Raw genomic sequence first — 21,458 nt, forward strand, 5'->3', positions numbered from 1 at the left:
TACCCAGTAGCTGCTGTATATATGATTATTGCGCTAAATTTATGTGCCCCCCCCCCCATCTCTTTTTACCCTCTTTCTACCGTGAGTCTGCAGGGGAGAGCCTGGGGAGCTTCCTCTCAGCGGAGCTGTGGAGAGAAAATGGCGCTGGTGAGTGCTGAGGAAGAAGGCCCCGCCCCCTCAGCGGCGGGCTTCTGTCCCGCGATTTTGTGTAAAAGTAATGGCGGGGGCTCATGCATATTACAGTGCCTAGCTGTATATATGCTGCTTTTTTGCCAGGAGGTAATCAATTGCTGCCCAGGGCGCCCCCCCCCCCCCCCCCTGCGCCCTGCACCCTACAGTGACCGGAGTGTGTAGGTTAGTGTGGGCGCAATGACGCCCTGCAGCTGTGCGCTACCTCATATGAAGACAGGAGTCTTCTGCCGCCGATTTTGACGTCTTCTTGCTTCAACCCGCCGGCTTCTGTCTTCTGGCTCTGCGAGGGGGACGGCGGCGCGGCTCCGGGAACGGACCACCAAGGTTAGGTTCCTGTGTTCGATCCCTCTGGAGCTAATGGTGTCCAGTAGCCTAAGAAGCGCAACCTAGCCACAGTTAGTAGGTTTGCTTCTCTCCCCTCAGTCCCACGTAGCAGAGAGTCTGTTGCCAGCAGAAGCTCTCTGAAAATAAAAAACCTAACTAAAATACTTTCTTATTAGCAAGCTCAGGAGAGCTCACTAAAATGCACCCAGCTCCTTCCAGGCACAGATTCTAACTGAGGTCTGGAGGAGGGGCATAGAGGGAGGAGCCAGTGCACACCAGTAGTACTAAATCTTTCTTAGAGTGCCCAGTCTCCTGCGGAGCCCGTCTATTCCCCATGGTCCTTACGGAGTCCCCAGCATCCACTAGGACGTTAGAGAAATTAGATAATAAATAGACCAAACGGGAGACCTTTAAATCCCCAAACTATACACTTGGTATTGCAAACATTACAGTCCTTGGTTTCACCCGCGATCGGGGAATGTCGCTAAGGCTTGTGGGGGACATCTGTCTATTTACTTTGTTTAATCATTAGTTTGACATCTGTGATTGAAAACTCCGGTGTTAGGGGAAAAGAAACTACATAGAAGTCCGTGCAGTGACGTTATTAAACTACACATCCCATGATTCCCTTGAAAGAGAATAGAACATGCGCAACGTCACTTCCGGTAATCTCATCGATGCGGAACTAAGATTATGGGACAAACGGTGGACATGAATCAGTGACCGCTATTTGACTTCCGGCGGATTTCCTTACAAGGCCATAAGAGTCCTGTAAATAAACTACATCCCCCACAAGCCTTAGCGACATTCCCCGATCGCAGGTGAAACCAAGGACTGTAATGTTTGCAATACCAAGTGTATAGTTTGGGGATTTAAAGGTCTCCCGTTTGGTCTATTTATTATCTAATTTTTGGTAACACTGGTAACTTCTGTGTATCCATTGGTAGCTGCAATTTCTGGCGGAACTCCTTATATGGTCATTGGAGCTCGGCTCTATTGCCTACATTTTCCACAATTCTCAGCGGTTTTTTGTAATCTGGCCCAAACAGAGTTTTGGGGCTTCATAATTTATGTGGTATACTCTCAATGGGATTCAATATAATGTAGGTTTATTTTGTTTAAATATTTATATAATTTTGATCATGTTTTAAAGAAATGGAATTATGTAATTAATTAACTATGCAATTTCCTGCTGCTCACTGATTGGATGTTTGTACTATAAATATCCAGACTCCCCACAGTACAGGCAGTTCTTGATAAAGGTCCTGCTAAAGACCGAAACGCGTTGAACAAACAGTACTGTGAGTAGCCTTGGACGATCAAAGTTGGATCCATTTTTATTCTGCTTTTTTATTCTGCTGTTCATCATCACTTTTTAAGAAGGAAAAAAAATGTTTTGTTTTTTTGGATGTATTTGGGAAATAAATCCTCCGTTTTAATTAAACAAAGAGGAATCCTTTCCTGTTTTTTCCGTGTATCCTGTGTGGGAAAATTTCCTGTGACCGTGGATAAAGATACCGTGATAGGAGTCGAATATCTATATATCCAGTGAGTTGTGGTACGCATTTTTCTTGATGGTAGAAAATCCCAAAGATACCTTTATATATATGTCCCAACTGCAAATTGTGTAAGTTTCGGTACGCATCTGACAGATCTTAAAGATTTTAAAGATACCTTTATGTGTTTCATCATCATTTCACCATTGTGAGTCTTGGGTACGCTCCTGAGATTTAGATTTCAATACTTTAAAGAAATCTATCCAATTGAAAGATACCTTTATGGGTTTCCACTCACTTGTTTCTGTGTGAGTGGGGTACGCCCTTTCTACTTCCTGAGTTGTGGAAATAATCAGATTGGTGCAAAACTGTCCTACACATCTTTTCTTTTACTTTTGTTTTTTATGAACACTGTGATCACTGTATGGTTCTACGAGAGGAGGAAGAACAAATCAGAGAAACTTTCAAGTTGTCATACGAAGGATACATTTTCTCCTCAATAATAAAAGGGATGTATTTTATGTAACAAATGTTTCTTATGCGCCCTGTACATAGACAGATACCACCCCATATTTTGTATTGTATATTACTTCTGTAAAATTGGTGATTTTTATTTTGGCATTTGTAGTGGACGGGCAGCATTGCGCCACACGGGCGAACGGTTCAGAAAATAAGAATTTACTTACCGATAATTCTATTTCTCGTAGTCCGTAGTGGATGCTGGGGACTCCGTAAGGACCATGGGGAATAGCGGCTCCGCAGGAGACTGGGCACATCTAAAGAAAGCTTTAGGACTATCTGGTGTGCACTGGCTCCTCCCCCTATGACCCTCCTCCAAGCCTCAGTTAGGATACTGTGCCCGGACGAGCGTACACAATAAGGAAGGATTTTGAATCCCGGGTAAGACTCATGCCAGCCACACCAATCACACCGTACAACTTGTGATCTGAACCCAGTTAACAGCATGATAACAGAGGAGCCTCTAGAAAAGATGGCTCACTACAGCAATAACCCGATTTTTTGGTAACAATAACTATGTACCAGTATTGCAGACAATCCGCACTTGGGATGGGCGCCCAGCATCCACTACGGACTACGAGAAATAGAATTATCGGTAAGTAAATTCTTATTTTCTCTAACGTCCTAAGTGGATGCTGGGGACTCCGTAAGGACCATGGGGATTATACCAAAGCTCCCAAACGGGCGGGAGAGTGCGGATGACTCTGCAGCACCAATTGAGAGAACTCCAGGTCCTCCTCAGCCAGGGTATCAATTTTGTAGAATTTTACAAACGTATTTGCTCCTGACCAAGTAGCTGCTCGGCAAAGTTGTAAAGCCGAGACCCCTCGGGCAGCCGCCCAAGATGAGCCCACCTTCCTTGTGGAGTGGGCATTTACAGATTTTTGGCTGTGGCAGGCCTGCCACAGAATGTGCAAGCTGAATTGTACTACAAATCCAACGAGCAATAGTCTGCTTAGAAGCAGGAGCACCCAGCTTGTTGGGTGCATACAGGATAAACAGCGAGTCAGATTTTCTGACTCCAGCCGTCCTGGAAACATATATTTTCAGGGCCCTGACAACGTCTAGCAACTTGGAGTCCTCCAAGTCCCTAGTAGCCGCAGGCACCACAATAGGTTGGTTCAGGTGAAACGCTGAAACCACCTTAGGGAGAAACTGAGGACGAGTCCTCAATTCCGCCCTGTCCGAATGGAAAATCAGATAAGGGCTTTTACAGGATAAAGCCGCCAATTCTGACACGCGACTGGCCCAGGCCAGGGCCAACAGCATGACCACTTTCCATGTGAGATATTTTAACTCCACAGATTTAAGTGGTTCAAACCAATGTGACTTTTGGAACCCAAAAAACTACATTGAGATCCCAAAGTGCCACTGGAGGCACAAAAGGAGGCTGTATATGCAGTACCCCTTTTACAAACGTCTGAACTTCAGGGACTGAAGCTAGTTCTTTTTGGAAGAAAATTGACAGGGCCGAAATTTGAACCTTAATGGACCCCAATTTCAGGCCCATAGACACTCCTGTTTGCAGGAAATGTAGGAATCGACCCAGTTGAATTTCCTCCGTCGGGCCTTACTGGCCTCGCACCACGCAACATATTTTCGCCAAATGCGGTGATAATGTTTTGCGGTTACATCCTTCCTGGCTTTGATCAGGATAGGGATGACTTCATCCGGAATGCCTTTTTTCCTTCAGGATCCGGCGTTCAACCGCCATGCCGTCAAACGCAGCCGCGGTAAGTCTTGGAACAGACAGGGTCCTTGTTGGAGCAGGTCCTTTCTTAGAGGTAGAGGCCACGGATCCTCCGTGAGCATCTCTTGAAGTTCCGGTTACCAAGTCTTTCTTGGCCAATCCGGAGCCACGAATATAGTGCTTACTCCTCTCCATCTTATCAATCTCAGTACCTTGGGTATGAGAGGCAGAGGAGGGAACACATACACTGACTGGTACACCCACGGTGTTACCAGAGCGTCTACAGCTATTGCCTGAGGGTCCCTTGACCTGGCGCAATACCTGTCGAGTTTTTCCCAACGGTTTATAATCATGTGGAAGACTTCTGGGTGAAGTCCCCACTCTCCCGGGTGGAGGTCGTGCTGAGGAAGTCTGCTTCCCAGTTGTCCACTCCCGGAATGAATACTGCTGACAGTGCTATCACATGATTTTCCGCCCAGCGAAGAATCCTTGCAGCTTCTGCCATTGCCCTCCTACTTCTTGTGCCACCCTGTCTGTTTACGTGGGTGACTGCCGTGATGTTGTCCGACTGGATCAACACCGGCTGACCTTGAAGCAGAGGTCTTGCTAAGCTTAGAGCATTGTAAATGGCCCTTAGCTTCAGGATATTTATGTGAAGTGATGTCTCCAGGCTTGACCATAAGCCCTGGATATTCCTTCCCTGTGTGACTGCTCCCCAGCCTCGCAGGCTGGCATCCGTGGTCACCAGGACCCAGTCCTGAATGCCGAATCTGCGGCCCTCTAGAAGATGAGCACTCTGCAACCACCACAGGAGGGACACCCTTGTCCTTGGTGACAGGGTTATCCGCTGATGCATCTGAAGATGCGACCCGGACCATTTGTCCAGCAGGTCCCACTGGAAAGTTCTTGCGTGGAATCTGCCGAATGGGATTGCTTCGTAGGAAGCCACCATTTTACCCAAAACCCTTGTGCATTGATGCACTGAGACTTGGCTCGGTTTTAGGAGGTTCCTGACTAGCTCGGATAACTCCCTGGCTTTCCCCTCCGGGAGAAACACCTTTTTCTGGACTGTGTCCAGGATCATCCCTAGGAACAGAAGACAAGTCGTCGGAACCAGCTGCGATTTTGAAATATTGAGAATCCAATCGTGCTGCCGCAACACTACCTGAGATAGTGCTACACCGACCTCCAACTGTTCCCTGGATCTTACCCTTATCAGGGAATCGTCCAAGTAAGGGATAACTAAAATTCCCTTCCTTCGAAGGAATATCATCATTTCGGCCATTATCTTGGTAAAGACCCGGGGTGCCGTGGACCATCCATACGGCAGCGTCTGAACTGATAGTGACAGTTCTGTACCATAAACCTGAGGTACCCTTGGTGAGAAGGGTAAATTTTGACATGAAGGTAAGCATCCTTGATGTCCCGAGACATCATGTAGTCCCCTTCTTCCAGGTTCGCAATCACTGCTCTGAGTGACTCAATCTTGAATTTGAACCTCTGTATGTAAGTGTTCAAAGATTTTAGATTTAGAATCGGTCTCACCGAGCCGTCCGGCTTCGGTACCACAACAGTGTGGAATAATACCCCGTTCCCTGTTGCAGGAGGGGTACCTTGATTATCACCTGCTGGGAATACAGCTTGTGAATGGCTTCCAAAACTGTCTCCCTGTCAGAAGGAGACATCGGTAAAGCCGACTTTAGGAAAACGGCGAGGGGGAGACGTCTCGAATTCTAATTTGTACCCCTGAGATATCACCTGAAGGATCCAGGGGTCTACTTGCGAGTGAGCCCACTGCGCGCTGAAATTCATTGAGACGGGCCCCCCACCGTGCCTGATTCTGCTTGTAAAGCCTCAGCGTCATACTGAGGGCTTGGCAGAGGCGGGAGAGGATTTCTGTTCCTGGGAACTGGCTGATTTCTGCAGCCTTTTTCCTCTCCCTCTGTCACGGGGCAGAAATGAGGAACATTTTGCCCGCTTGTCCACGAAAAGACTGCGCCTGATAATACGGCGTCTTCTCATGTTGAGAGGCGACCTGGGGTACAAACGTGGATTTCCCAGCTGTTGCCGTGGCCACCAGGTCTGAAAGACCGACCCCAAATAACTCCTCCCCTTATTAAGGCAATACTTCCAAATGCCGTTTGGAATACGCATCACCTGACCACTGACGTGTCCATAACCCTCTACTGGTAGAAATGGACAACGCACTTAGACTTGATGCCAGTCGGCAAATATTCCGCTGTGCATCACGCATATATAGAAATGCATCTTTTAAATGCTCTATAGGCAAAAATATACTGTCCCTATCTAGGGTATCAATATTTTCAGTCAGGGAATCCGACCACGCCAAACCAGCACTGCACATCCAGGCTGAGGCGATTGCTGGTCGCAGTATAACACCAGTATGTGTGTAAATACATTTTTGGATACCCTCCTGCTTTCTATCAGCAGGATCCTTAAGGGCGGCCATCTCAGGAGAGGGTAGAGCCCTTACAAGCGTGTGAGCGCTTTATCCACCCTAGGGGGTGTTTCCCAACGCACCCTAACCTCTGGCGGGAAAGGATATAATGCCAATAACATTTTAGAAATTATCAGTTGTTATCGGGGGAAAACCACGCATCATCACACACCTCATTTAATTTCTCAGATTCAGGAAAACTACAGGTAGTTTTTCCTCACCGAACATAATACCCCTTTTTGGTGGTACTCGTATTATCAGAAATGTGTAAAACATTTTTCATTGCCTCAATCATGTAACGTGTGGCCCTACTGGAAGTCACATTTGTCTCTTCACCGTCGACACTGGAGTCAGTATCCGTGTCGGCGTCTATATCTGCCATCTGAGGTAACGGGCGCTTTAGAGCCCCTGACGGCCTATGAGACGTCTGGACAGGCACAAGCTGAGTAGCCGGCTGTCTCATGTCAACCACTGTCTTTTATACAGAGCTGACACTGTCACGTAATTCCTTCCAACAGTTCATCCACTCAGGTGTCGACCCCCTAGGGGGTGACATCACTATTACAGGCAATCTGCTCCGTCTCCACATCATTTTTCTCCTCATACATGTCGACACAAACGTACCGACATACAGCACACACACAGGGAATGCTCTGATAGAGGACAGGACCCCACTAGCCCTTTGGGGAGACAGAGGGAGAGTTTGCCAGCACACACCAAAGCGCTATATATATATACAGGGATAACCTTATATAAGTGTTTTTCCCCTTATAGCTGCTGTATTGTTAATACTGCGCCTAATTAGTGCCCCCCTCTCTTTTTTAACCCTTTCTGTAGTGTAGTGACTGCAGGGGAGAGCCAGGGGAGCTTCCCTCCAACAGAGCTGTGAGGGAAAATGGCGCCAGTGTGCTGAGGAGATAGGCTCCGCCCCTTTTTCGCGGACTTTTCTCCTGCTTTTTTATGGATTCTGGCAGGGGTTAAAATTCATCCATATAGCCCTGGGGGCTATATGTGATGTATTTTCGCCAGCCAAGGTGTTTTTATTGCTGCTCAGGGCGCCCCCCCGTAGCGCCCTGCACCCTCAGTGACCGAAGTGTGAAGTGTGCTGAGGAGCAATGGCGCACAGCTGCAGTGCTGTGCGCTACCTTGGTGAAGACAGGATGTCTTCTGCCGCCGATTTTCCGGACCTCTTCTGTCTTCTGGCTCTGTAAGGGGGCCGGCGGCGCGGCTCTGGGACCCATCCATGGCTGGGCCTGTGATCGTCCCTCTGGAGCTAATGTCCAGTAGCCTAAGAAGCCCAATCCACTCTGCACGCAGGTGAGTTCGCTTCTTCTCCCCTTAGTCCCTCGATGCAGTGAGCCTGTTGCCAGCAGGTCTCACTGAAAATAAAAAACCTAAACTAAAACTTTCACTAAGAAGCTCAGGAGAGCCCCTAGTGTGCACCCTTCTCGTTCGGGCACAAAGATCTAACTGAGGCTTGGAGGAGGGTCATAGGGGGAGGAGCCAGTGCACACCAGATAGTCCTAAAGCTTTCTTTAGATGTGCCCAGTCTCCTGCGGAGCCGCTATTCCCCATGGTCCTTACGGAGTCCCCAGCATCCACTTAGGACGTTAGAGAAAAAATATTTTCTTTTGTGCCCATGGAGGTCTGGATTTGGAGTCACACTCAAAATTAAAGTGGAAAAACACACTACAGGCTGATCCAACTTTGATGTAATGTCCTTAAAACAAGTCAAAATGAGGCTCAGTAGTGTGTGTGGCCTCCACATGCCTGTATGACCTCCCTACAACCCACACAAGTGGCTCAGGTAGTGCAGCTCATCCAGGATGGCACATCAATGCGAGTTGTGGCAAGAAGGTTTGCTGTGTCTGTCAGCGTAGTGTCCAGAGCATGGAGGCGCTACCAGGAGACAGGCCAGTACATCAGGAGACGTGGAGGAGGCCGTAGGAGGGCAACAACCCAGCAGCAGGACCGCTACCTCCGTCTTTGTGCAAGGAGGAACAGGAGGAGCACTGCCAGAGCTCTGCAAAATGACGTCCAGCAAGCCACAAATGTGCATGTGTCTACTCAAACGATCAGAAACAGACTCCATGAGGGTGGTATGAGGGCCCGACGTCCACAGGTGGGGGTTGTGCTTACAGCCCAACACCGTGCAGGACGTTAGGCATTTGCCAGAGAACACCAAGATTGGCAAATTCGCCACTGGCGCCCTGTGCTCTTCACAGATGAAAGCAGGTTCTCACTGAGCACATGTGACAGACGTGACAGAGTCTGGAGACGCCAAGGAGAATGTTCTGCTGCCTGCAACATCCTCCAGCATGACCGGTTTGGCAGTGGGTCAGTAATGGTGTGGGGTGGCATTTCTTTGGAGGGACGCACAGCCCTCCATGTGCTCACCAGAGGTAGCCTGACTGCCATTAGGTACCGAGATGAGATCCTCAGACCCCTTGTGAGACCATATGCTGGTGCGGTTGGCCCTGGGTTCCTCCTAATGCAAGACAATGCTAGACCTCATGTGGCTGGAGTGTGTCAGCAGTTCCTGCAAGACGAAGGCATTGATGCTATGGACTGGCCCGCCCGTTCCCCAGACCTGAATCCAATTGAGCACATCTGGGACATCATGTCTCGCTCCATCCACCAATGCCACGTTGCAACACAAACTGTCCAGGAGTTGGCGGATGCTTTAGTCCAGGTCTGGGAGGAGATCCCTCAGGAGACCATCCGCCACCTCATCAGGAACATGCCCAGGCATTGTAGGGAGGTCATACAGGCACGTGGAGGCCACATACACTACTGAGCCTCATTTTGACTTGTTTTAAGGACATTACATCAAAGTTGGATCAGCCTCTAGTGTGTTTTTCCACTTTAATTTTGAGTGTGACTCCAAATCCAGATCTCCATGGGTTAATAAATCTGATTTCCATTGATAATTTTTGTGTGATTTTGTTGTCAGCACATTCAACTATGTAAAGAACAAAGTATTTAATAAGAATATTTAATTCATTCAGATCTAGGATGTGTTATTTTAGTGTTCCCTTTATTTTTTTGAGCAGTGTATATATATATAATTAGATAGATAGATAGATAGATAGATAGATAGATAGATAGATAGATAGATGTATATATATACATACATGCACGCGCATATCTTTCTAAAATAACAAGCTATGACAACAATAGACAGTAACAATAAAAAAAGAAAAAAAAAGAAGACGTACAACTAAATGGTTTTCCTATATTATTATTATTAGTAGTAGTAGTAGTAGTAGTAGTAGTAGTAGTAGTAATAATAATAATAATACTACTACTACTACATGTAGACAGGTCACCTCTTGTTTGATTGGGGGTCCTGTTGTCTCCGCAAATGTAGAAATCTTGCTATCATTGTTCTGAGAAGTTGGTTCAGTTTCTTCTTGCGCGGCGTTGGAGATTTTGCTTATTTTTTTGGAGGCGGCCTAAAGCAGATCATAAATAACGATGATTAGACCAGGAAAAGTAGAGCAAGTTCGGGAGCTTAAAAGGGTAGCCAGCCTTAAAAATGGCAATGCCAGCCTAACAATTGCTCAGTCAGACCAGGACTCCTCATTGATAAATAACAGATGACAAACAACGGAGGTGTTTGTATGTGTCTGGTAGTGATGTCTTTATATCAGAGGTTCTGAAACTCGGTCCTCGGGGGCACACACAGTGCATGTTCTGCAGGTCTCCTCACAGAATCGCAAGTGAAATAATTAGCTCCACCTGTGGACCTTTTAAAATGTGTCAGTGAGTAATTAATACACCTGTGCACCTGCTGGGTTACCTGCAAAACATGCACTGTGTGGGCTCCCGAGGACCGAGTTTGAGAACCTCTGCTTTTTATTATGCGTCCTCTACTTACAGACATGAGGTAGATTTATTAAAACATCTAAAAAGGACAAGTGGCGTGACTGCACCAATCATATTCTTACTATCATTTATCCGGTACATTCTAGAATATGATAGCTCTCGTAGGATCTGATTGGTTGCTATGGCCAACATCTCCACTTGCCCTTCATAGAAATTTAGTAGCTGTACCCCATAGTTTCTCCCATAAACGGTGATTGAAAGAGTAAAATATAACCATATGAACATCACAACCAGTGTAGGAGAGGAAGTCAGGACCTATTGGAGGATCAATTGGTATCATGGTTTAGCACAGGAGAAAAGCAGCCCCAGTATCAGCTGCTGGGCTTAATATACCACACAGGAACACAAAAGCCTTCAGTTACACTCCTGCTCTCCATGCTATCTGACATTGAAAGAAGAGGACGTTATACCGGTTTTACACCAAGAGAAAGACATATATGACTTCCTAAGGGATGTGGTAAGAGACCCGAAGTCTTGATAAGGTATAGCAGAACAAAAACTGGGATTCAGCAATGTCCATAAAGTGCATTCCGAATTGGGCTACCTGAGTTCTCGATAATGTGCGCTGCCGAACATTGTTTCATTTCCCCGAACGTCAAATTCATTTCCCCTAAGACTTCCAACTGCAGATGGAAGTCTTAGGGGAAATTACATTGATGTTCGGAGATATGAAACAATGGGGCAGATGTATTAACCTGGAGAAGGCATAAGGAAGTGATAAACCAGTGATATGTGCAAGGTGATAAAGGCACCAGCCAATCAGCTCCAATATGTAAATTAACAGTTAGGATCTGATTGGCTGGTGCCTTTATCACCTTGCACATATCACTGGTTTATCACTTCCTTATGCCTTCTCCAGGTTAATACATCTGCCCCAATGTTTGGCAGCGCACATTATCGAGATCTGTGGTAGCCCAACAGCGCTAATTTAAGCCAACTTGCACAAATACGCCAAATGTTACAGAGGGAATCATTCGTACAGGTCTGATCCCACAGTCTCCCCTATGAAATTTCCAATAAATCACAGGTTATCGAGAGGTCTTACCAACTACATCAATATATATACGGTAGAGGGAGAGAAAAGGAAGCCGTTCTAAGCACACTAAGCTGTAGGAAAATATGCAAAAACATTCTTTTTATTTATTAAGGTAAAATAATGAAACCTTAAATTTAACAAAAATAATAAAATAAAGGTGAAAAGAATCAATAGAAAGGCGAATAAAAATGATCAGAGAACTGATTATAAATAAGTAATATCACAGCTAATGGGCTGCACTGACGTTAGGTATAGGTATGCACACCCTACAAACATAATTGTATCTGAATCACTGAGATACCTTATACTGTTTCATGCTCTCACTGACATTGTTTCCCTTTGACTGGAGGTTTGCCTCCTGATATACTGTACACAGTTACTGTATCTCTCTGTAATTTTGGTTCTATGTACAAACTGTAGACAAAAATATATTCAATATATACTACAGACTATGTTGTAAAGTGTCAGGATAGTTTTAATAAGTTTATATCCAATTAGTGGAAAATTATATGACAGGATATATATTCTGTGATGATATAAGATTTACATATGGCCGTCCTCTTCAGGTAGTAACTTGATTGTTAAATGAGCTTCCTATAGCCAAGGACTTGTAAGGGGTGAAAAGTACTAACGAGGGTGTAACAGCACTGAATAAAACAAAATTATATTATACTCTGATTCGGGTATATCAGCACCAAAAAGAGATAATATTGTTCATTGCACCCAGTGATGGCATATCTTAATTTCAAGGTGCACATTTTTATAAGTGATGTATATCTACAGCTACAGTTTTTAGACCAGGGTTGCGCCATTCAGACATAAGCCAGGGCACTGAGCCAGGTTGCAACACCCAGTAAAAACCCTGGTCGATAAAAGGGCCTCGGACCAAGGACTAGTAATACTGAGGATCTGCATTCATGCAGATGTTCGCGATGGTGCCACTCCACTAATGTAGAGATCGGCCACCAATGTATAATATTTCTATTTAAATGGCTAAGCAGTGAATAGAATCAGCCTCTGTGCATGACTAAGCTTTAGGGAAACAAGTAACTTTGTTTTAATATTTCGCTACACATTGGGATTACGTATTTTATAATTTTCCTTACCGATTAGAGCGACTTAGAACTACTTTTTCTGGCTGTGATGTTCTTCTTTATATATTCAGTATAAAACTGTGGCTGCACTGGGACATACAGTACCTCGCAGTAGTGACGCTTTACAAGACACTGGATTCCCTGTGATGCCACTGATCTCTAGTGAATGTATAGGCTGACAATAAAACAGCCTCTTCCAGCATGTGCAGGTGACATGTGCACGGTAACAAGACACTGTAACATATTTACTCCCACGTTTACATGGGTCCTCCATAGGAGATTTCCTTGGGGACATAATACAGTTCCCATCACTTACCTTCCGTTTAGGAGCAGCAGCAGTCCTTGGTTTTGCTACAGGTTTCTTTACAGGCCCTTTAGCCGCCTTTGGTTGTCGCTTTAATGTAGGAGCTTTTTTTTCTGGCATCCATTCGTCCTCCTCTTTAGAGTCTTCTTCTGAATCTGACCTAATTACAACATCATACGTGTACAAAAGGAAGAACATTGCTATGTTTTGCCAAATTCATCACTGTGATCAAAGAGGTCAGTGACAAATTAAAAACAAATGAAAACAACTTTGCGCTTCCTCTTTTGCCCTCAGCAGCAAGTCCAAGTGAAGCACACCCAACAGTCGACTTCTTGATAAAGGGGAGAGGATCCCAGAAACGCCTTGAACCAGTTATTCACAAAGCTGGATAGCTACTGAGAAGGATCAGGACGTTTTCCATTACTAACACTGAATGGACCAAGACTGCAGCCGGTACTAGTGTGAGTCCATACCTATAAAAGATCTTTCTTTTTAAGGCATCCGGCAGTTTTTATGTAGATTTTTATTGTGGATTATTTTTATCTATATTGTGGATCAACTGAGGACCTATTAAAACATTTTTTTATCTACCTGACGGATTCATGTGCATATGTTCCCAGAGAGGATTTAAAGAAACCTTGAGGTGCACGCGAGAAAGAATTAACATGTAAGTGTGTTTCTTATGAATCCGTGGGGTGTGTTTGACATTGAAGTTCCCATTCCATTATAAAGATTCCTTGATGTACACTCGAGACAGAAATTTAATGTAAGTGTCTTTCTAGGAGAGACAAGAACATTGCCATTTTGGGGACATATACATCCTTTTCAGCAGAAGAACACAGCATTTACACTTTCCTGTATAATAATTGATAACAGGACTCTTTTCAGCGCTAGTTGTCAGCACATTTTTTCTTTTCTTTGTTTAACCAGTAAGGTCAGTGATTTGTTCCCCACCCTCTGCAGACATTAGCTGATAGCACAGAGTGTCACTAGCACTTTTATATAAGGCAATGTATTTTAGGTTTAAGGGTCCTTTAAGCCATCTTTGAAATGGAAGGTCTGAACTCTCTTTCCATAGCACAAAAACATCAGCATGATAATATGTAAATTGTCACCCTCCACACCAAGCTTTGATAATTTAATCAGCAAACTCCGAGACTGTCAGTTCTTATAACACACATAGGGGGTCATTCAGGTGCGGTTGGAAGCAACAGTGATAGCGCTGTGTGCAGATATAGCAGGAGGCATCTAATACAAGGAGATGCCCCCTGCTGCACTAGTGATCTCAACTGAGTTCTAGGACGCAGCATCTGATCAAACCACCCACCATCGAGCAGCTTTTGGCACCCATGGGTGCCGCACAAACCACCGTTGTAGAGGTCAGGAAATCTCCATCCTACGACGGAGATCTCTAGCCTCTTCCCATCCCCAAAACAGCGGTGACACGCCTCGGTTTTCACAAATGGAGGCCGTTGCTGCCCACACCCCGACACCAAAACGGCATCAGACTGTCAATCAATGACAGTCTGATGCCGGGCTGTGTCCTGTGCAGAAAGACTAGTTCGCGCACATACGATGGGTCCTGTGCATGCAAGTGCTGAAAATTGGTACATTGCCCTTGTATTTCATAGGTTGATCAGGAGCAAAACCATGCAGTACAGTAAGATGATGCAAATTAGCCACGCCCACTAAATGTAAGCAGCGCATGTTAGAGAGCATATACAGATATGCACTCCAACATATAGCTACAGTCGCACCAAATATCGCTTCTCCGAGTGCTGGGTCACATGCCACTCGGCTTGCTCAAACATGCGTCTTCATTGCAATGCAATGCGATGAAACTTCACTGATTTGTTTTTTATACGCTACACTTGTATATCTGTGTGCACATGGAGTGTTACAATGCAGCAGCTGCTGCTTTGTTTCACACCAAGTTCCGTTGTGCTTCTACAGATTCCAACTTACTCGCACACAGATATACAAGTGTTGCACATCAAATTAATCAGCGCAGTCTCCTGACGCAGTTTTGTCACATTGCATTGTGAATAAAATGGCTTTTCATTTCTAACCTGCAATGCAAAAAATAAGAGTCTTATTGGTCAACAACACATTTTCTCTCTGCCAGTTTCCACTAATTTGCCCCAATGAATATAACTTGCAGAGATTACTCACAATCCACTCAGAAAAGACAATTCCAGCTTTGGGGCCGCTGTGGTCCGTCTTGCTCTTTTGGGTAATTCAGACATCTAAAGTCAAATCACAAAAGGTGACAATGATCTTTGAGCATGTTTTGGCAGAAATACAAACATACAGCACAAATATTTTCCAAGTCAATAGAAATTATTTATTTACTAGATTTGTTAGATTAACAAATGTAACATTTTATGATTTGTCAAAAGTGCACATTGTTCAGATTTTGTACCTGGGATTAAAGCAGTGATTATATTAAAAGGCAAATTCTGGTTGTTTTTTGTTTAAACAAACACTGGCGCATTAACTCCAGGAGGTAAAACTTCAGGAGAATCGGAAGCGGTTACATTCGGCAAGGAGTCTTATACCAACATAAAATGCAATGTGCCATTCGCCAGAATCATTGAGGACAGAATCCTGACCCCAGGTCCATAAATGTTCCATCAAGCCTGAACAAGCCCAATTCATAAGTCTGGATGATTTTACACCCTAAAAAGGATATTGTACAATTGTCTGGGAAACAGTAAGAGCTTCCTTGCAGAAGAGAAAACACGCGTACACACTAGCCCAATGGTTCCCAAACTTTTTTGAATCACGGCGCCCTAGAGTATCAGAATGTTTTTCACAGCACCACTAGGCCAAAAGTTTCTCATTAAGAAAATCAGAAAAAATATAAAATTGAGTAAATTGTGTTTATATACTATCCTTAGGGTCAGTTATGTGGTGAGAGACAGGATTCCCTTCTGTTTGTCCACATATTTTACGACTAGAAGCCACAAGGGTAAATACGATATCCCAGTGGTCATATGACAGACACCGGCATCCCAATGCAGAGAATCCCGACAGGGGTCGGGTAAGTATGGTTACCCTTAAACCAACACCCCCCCCCCAAAGACTCCTTTCTCGCAGTCCAATCATAGCCTTCCACCCGTTCTGCCTAAACCTAACCCCCCACTTCCCACAGCCTAAACCTGACCCTCCCTCCACTGCAACCTATCCCTAACCCTCTACAGGGGTGCCTAATCCTAACCCCTCCACAGCGGCTTACCAATATGGAGTCCGTGCAAAGGTAGTTTGGGATCCCGGCACCGGCATTTCTATCCACGTCGGGATGCAGAGGTCGGTATTTTGGCATCGGAATTCCAACAGCCAGGATGCCAAACGCTGTTTTACTGAACGGATCCCGCAACAAGCACTGGTTATGTCTATTACACTGACCGAAAAGAATTTTAATTGGTCCTGGACCACTAACTCAAGGCACCCCTGCAAGTACCGCACACAGTTTGAGAACCACTGCACTAGCCGATAATTGTATAGTGTGTATGCTTTAAATACTCCTACGGTGGTCAGATCGGTTGGTCAGGATCTGGCTACATCCCTACAACACTGTTACGAGACAGTTCTTTTCCGTACATACGCCCAATTGCCATCAATTTAACACCCAGAAACGCCCATTTCACGAATGGAAATGTCCTACATCTGTTCAACTCCATAACACCTGGCAATACGTAAAGATTAATATGTTCGCGCGTATATGTGCAGTCTCCTTAACCTCTCTAAATGCGGCTCATTCATACCTGCGTCCAGGTATACTCTCCATCCGCTGTAGCATACAAGTAGGGAGATGCATCAAGTCTTGGAGAGAGATAAAGTGTAGAAGTTGCCCGAACAAACTAATCAGCTTCTGCCATGTATCTAGCATTTCTATCCAGCATCACCTATGAACGCGAAGTGTTTCTACACAGGGTCAATGGATTCTGGGGGTCATTCCGAGTTGATCGCTCGCTAGCTATTTTTTGCAGCGCTGCGATCAGGTCAAAACTCTGCAAAACTGCGCATGCGTATGCACCACAATGCGCAGGCGCGTTGTACGGGTACAAAGCGGATCGGTGCTGAGCGATAGATTCAACGAAAAATCCATTCGCAGACTGATAGGAAGAGGGCATTTCTGGGTATCAACTGACCGTTTTCAGGGAGTGGTTGGAAAAACGCAGGCTTGTTCGAGTGTTTGCAGGGCGGGTGTCTGACGTCAATTCCGGGACCGGACAGGGTGAAGTGATCGCAGCGGCTGAGTAAGTTCAGACCTACTCAGAAACTGCAACAAAACTTTTTATACTGCTCGGCTGCACAAGCGTTCGCACACTTGCAAAGCGAAAATACACTCCCGCATAGGCGGCGACTATCTGATCGCAGCGCTGCAAAAAATAGCTAGCAAGCGATCAACTCGGAATGACACCCTCTATTAGCAGTGCTGGTTACACTGTGTTCTCCAATAAGAAGTCAGTTAATAGGGAATCTGGTTGTGTAAGCGATACATTTTACATCTCCAAGTCTTGTACAGTTAGATCATAATGAACCAAAGTTGGGACTATTTTGAATTTGTCACAAGAAGACCAGTTCTGCAGTCCACGTTACGCTGGAGGTGCAGCCCTGAATGTGCTGTATGTGGGCGCACTCATGCTCAGCGACAGAGCATTGATAAAGTGACTGAGCGTGGGGGGGCTATGGGGTGATTTTATTACAAACATCTTTAAACAATTTTTTTTTAAAGTAATCCTGCCCTGTGTATTAAACTACAGCAGTGGTTCTCAAACGTTGTCCTCAAGGGACCCCAACAGTCCAGATTTTAAGGCTATCCATACTTAAGCACAGGTGACTTAAGTAGTACCTTAGTTTGATTATAACATTTGTGCACAAGAAGGGATGTCCCTAAAACCTGGGCTGTTTGGGTGCTTGAGGACCACGTTCGGCAACTGCTGAACTACAGTAATGGACAAAGGCCATCATTCTCTCAATGTAACCCTATATAACTAGCATGGAACCATTGTTATTACATACACCCAACAGTTCCAGTAAACATTTTAATAGATGTTTAGGGTTCCCTGAGGAGCAGCTGCTCATGTGACAGCTACATACATCTATGGAGGACAAAGGACACAAGGCAGGCATTCCCAACCACGGTCCTCAAGGCACACTAGCAGTGCAGGTTTTAGTGATACTCAGGCTGCTGCACCAGAGCTGGCCTTAGGCATAGGCAAATGCCTAGGGAATTTGGTATGCTTAGGGGCACCAACAGCTTCTGCTGATTAAAATGTTATGCGGCATGCCTATATTTTGTGCGACTGCGGCTGTATCTGCATACAAAATGCTACGTTGCGTGTATTCCTGGAAATCACTGTAATGTAACATCTCGTATATGCAGATACAGCCGTAGTCGCACACAGAATATAGGCATGCTGCATATCCTTTTAATCAGAAGCTGCTTGTGCATTTTAGCCACATAGTAATGCAAATAAGATGCATTTTCATAAACAAAATGCGCCCGACGTTAGCAGAGCTGCCATCTCTTGCAGAACTAGCGGCAGTGCTAGGGGGCACCAGCCAAAATCTTGCCTAGGGCATCATATTGGTCAGCTCTGTGCTGCACAGATAGTTAAATGAAAATAACTGAGCTACTAATTAAGTCACCTGTGCTGAAGCCTGGCTATCACTAAACCTGCACTGCTAGTGTGCCTTGAGGACCGTGGTTTGGAATGCCCGATACTGAATATACGGTATTACTGAACACAATGTGGTATGCCGGGAGTTGGTGGCAAGGGACAACACAGCAGCAGAAGCAGCTGGGAATCCTCTCCCCTGGATGGCACCGTTATAAACGCCAGAGCCTGGCACTCTGCAGCCACAGACAGCACCGCACACACATGTAGCAGTTACATTATAGTCCCCGGTGCAGACTGATGGGTTCCTGACCTCACTGTACGGCAGCCACGTCCAGTGTACGGAAGGCGGAAGATGTTGCTCTACTCTGCTCCTTCAATCTTCCTGCTTTCTCCATGCCCCGCCTCCTCCAGCTACCTCAGCTACGGGTCGCCCTGTGGGCCGTAATACCTCAACTAGATGCTGACGATTTCTTAACGCCTTTATGATTACTTAGTTCATGCACGATCTGTAATGGGGAAATAAATATGCCTGAAAACCAATTGCATAAAGTTCAGACTTCATTCATAAATATAACGTGTGCGTTACAAAGACATGTTGCATGATAAACAACTCTGGTAATAATAATAGTAAATATGCTGTGATTATTTGGTTTTGTTGATAATGATAGTTACAGTAGGATTTATAGGACTGGGGGATGTTTACTGTATCAACCTTGGAGAGATATAAAGGCCCAAATGTATTAAGCCTTAACAAGTGATAAAGATGAGACAGATAAAGGGGGTCATTCCGAGTTGTTCGCTCGTTGACGATTTTCGCAACGGAGTGATTAAGGCAAAAATGCGCATGCGCATGGTACGCAGTGCGCATGCGGTTAGTATTTTAGCACAAAACTTAGTAGATTTACTCACGTCCGAACGAAGAATTTTCATCGTTGAAGTGTTCGGAGTGTGATTGACAGGAAGTGGGTGTTTCTGGGAGGAAACTGACCGTTTTCTGGGAGTGTGCGGAAAAACGCAGGCGTGTCAGGGAAAAACGCGGGAGTGTCTGGAGAAACGGGGGAGTGGCTGGGCGAACGCAGGGCGTGTGTGTGATGTCAAACCAGGAACTGAACGGCCTGAGCTGATCGCAATCTGTGAGTAGGTCTGGAGCTACTCAGAAACTGCTAAGAATTTTCTATTCGCAATTCTGCAAATCTTTCGTTCGCTATTCTGCTAAGCTAAGATACACTCCCGGAGGGCGGCGGCCTAGCGTGTGCAATGCTGCTAAAATCTGCTAGCGAGCGAACAACTCGGAATGACCCCCAAAGAGTGATAAAGTACCAGCCAATCAGCTCCCTAACTGCCTTGTCCATCTCCACTTAATAACTTGTTAAAGCTTAATACATTTGGGCCAAAGCACACTAATCAAATTTTACAGCATACTTGTCTACTGTCCCAGAATAGCCAGGAGGCTCCCGAAAATCAGGTGGTGCTCCCAGGTACTCGCAAGAGTGGCCAAGTCTCCCAAAGCGGACCGACACCTTCCCCCAGCTGCCCAAGTGGCCATTTACAGAGGGAAGTGGGTTGTGCTAAATAGCGTCATCATAGCCATGCCCCCCGCTGTACAGTGTCGGTAACATCAACATTGTATAGTGGGGCGTGGCCATGATGACGCCCCCGCAACACCTCCTATGTTGCACCACGTCCCCAAACTGCCCCCTTTTGACGCATCACGCCCTCTTAACCACCCCCAGGGAGGGACATTGGGATATTGGTAAGTATGTTTTACAGGCTTTGTTTGAAAATATATATATACCCACAGGCATCACCCGAGTGTCATCCTTCCAGGGGGTGAAATCAAAAGGATCCTCCGCAGTTACAGGAGCCAGGTGTTGCAGTGTGTCATTATGCTGCAGCGCCCGACTCCTGTCACAGACAAGTAGCTGGCATTACAGGGAGTAGTCTCTGGCGGCAGCCCAGCATCTCCGGTGATGCTAAGCACGCCCCCGCAATGAGTTAATCAAGGGCTTCCCGCTAGAGTGGTGTCAGCTGGGTACTCCACATGGCCACGTCCCTTTCCGCAAGGCCACACCCCTTTTTGGACTTGCGTGCCTTCAACTCGCAAGGGAGGTACTATTGGCCGCACCGGATGTCACCAACACCGGTGCCGCCACTGAAAATACCCCCATGATTTTGATACCCTGAAGCTCTCCAGTTGATGTCAAACTATGGGGGAGAGTTATAAAAGCTTGGAGAGAGATAAAGTACCAACCAATCAGCTTCTGTCATTTTTCAGTCTGTGACATGACAGGGGCTGATTGACTGGAACTTTCTCTCTCTCCATGCTTTCATGAATCTACCAATAAGAATCAAGACTCTTTGCCCTGTTAATCATGTGAAACCAGCAGTCTCCTGATGAGTGTCAGCAAAGGAAAATTGCTATTTATCAAGGCATTAACGCATGAGATAATAAGTTAATGGCAATAATTGGGGCACACTGCTGTGTGTATAGGATTACTGTAATTACTATTCATCAAGCTCCGAAAAGTAAAAGTCAGATGTTGCTAGCATATGGACATAGCTAAAATGGGTGCAGGGTGTGAGGTGCACACTGGCCCCTAGATACAGGGAAGCCCACACCGTGCACCATGTACTCATATATTAAACTTATCTCTCCTGCGATGGTGCCCAGAAATCACCATTTCCCCAAAGGTTTATTTATGCACTGTAGAAAAATCACTAGGAACAATTTGCAGGCAACTGCATCGGAGAAAGAAGTTCGTCCTCTCTTAATTTATCCCTGCGCTAGCACATTCTTGCCTATTGTAAAAGAGCCCGGAGTGCAAAG

The 21,458-nt window shown here is 45.6% G+C and overlaps 1 protein-coding gene across 2 annotated transcripts in view; it reads right to left on the minus strand.

Annotated features, from left to right (window-relative positions):
- The window catches only part of SRBD1 (S1 RNA binding domain 1), a 433,993-nt gene extending 414,911 nt beyond the window's left edge, over positions 1-19,082 (minus strand). Inside the window, exons 1-4 of one of the 2 annotated variants that reach the window (XM_063918379.1) lie at positions 18,942-19,082; positions 15,174-15,247; positions 13,014-13,161; positions 10,009-10,134 (exon numbers count right to left, since the gene is read on the minus strand). In XM_063918379.1, coding sequence (XP_063774449.1) covers positions 10,009-10,134; positions 13,014-13,161; positions 15,174-15,247 — 348 coding nt within the window. In that variant the 5' untranslated portion in view covers positions 18,942-19,082. Of the gene's footprint in view, positions 1-10,008; positions 10,135-13,013; positions 13,162-15,173; positions 15,248-18,905 lie in introns of both variants that reach the window. The other variant, XM_063918380.1, reaches the window with a different exon arrangement.
- Between the last annotated feature and the right edge of the window lie 2,376 nt (positions 19,083-21,458).

Source organism: Pseudophryne corroboree, chromosome 4 (assembly GCF_028390025.1).
Source record: "Pseudophryne corroboree isolate aPseCor3 chromosome 4, aPseCor3.hap2, whole genome shotgun sequence".
Lineage (NCBI taxonomy): Eukaryota > Metazoa > Chordata > Amphibia > Anura > Myobatrachidae > Pseudophryne > Pseudophryne corroboree.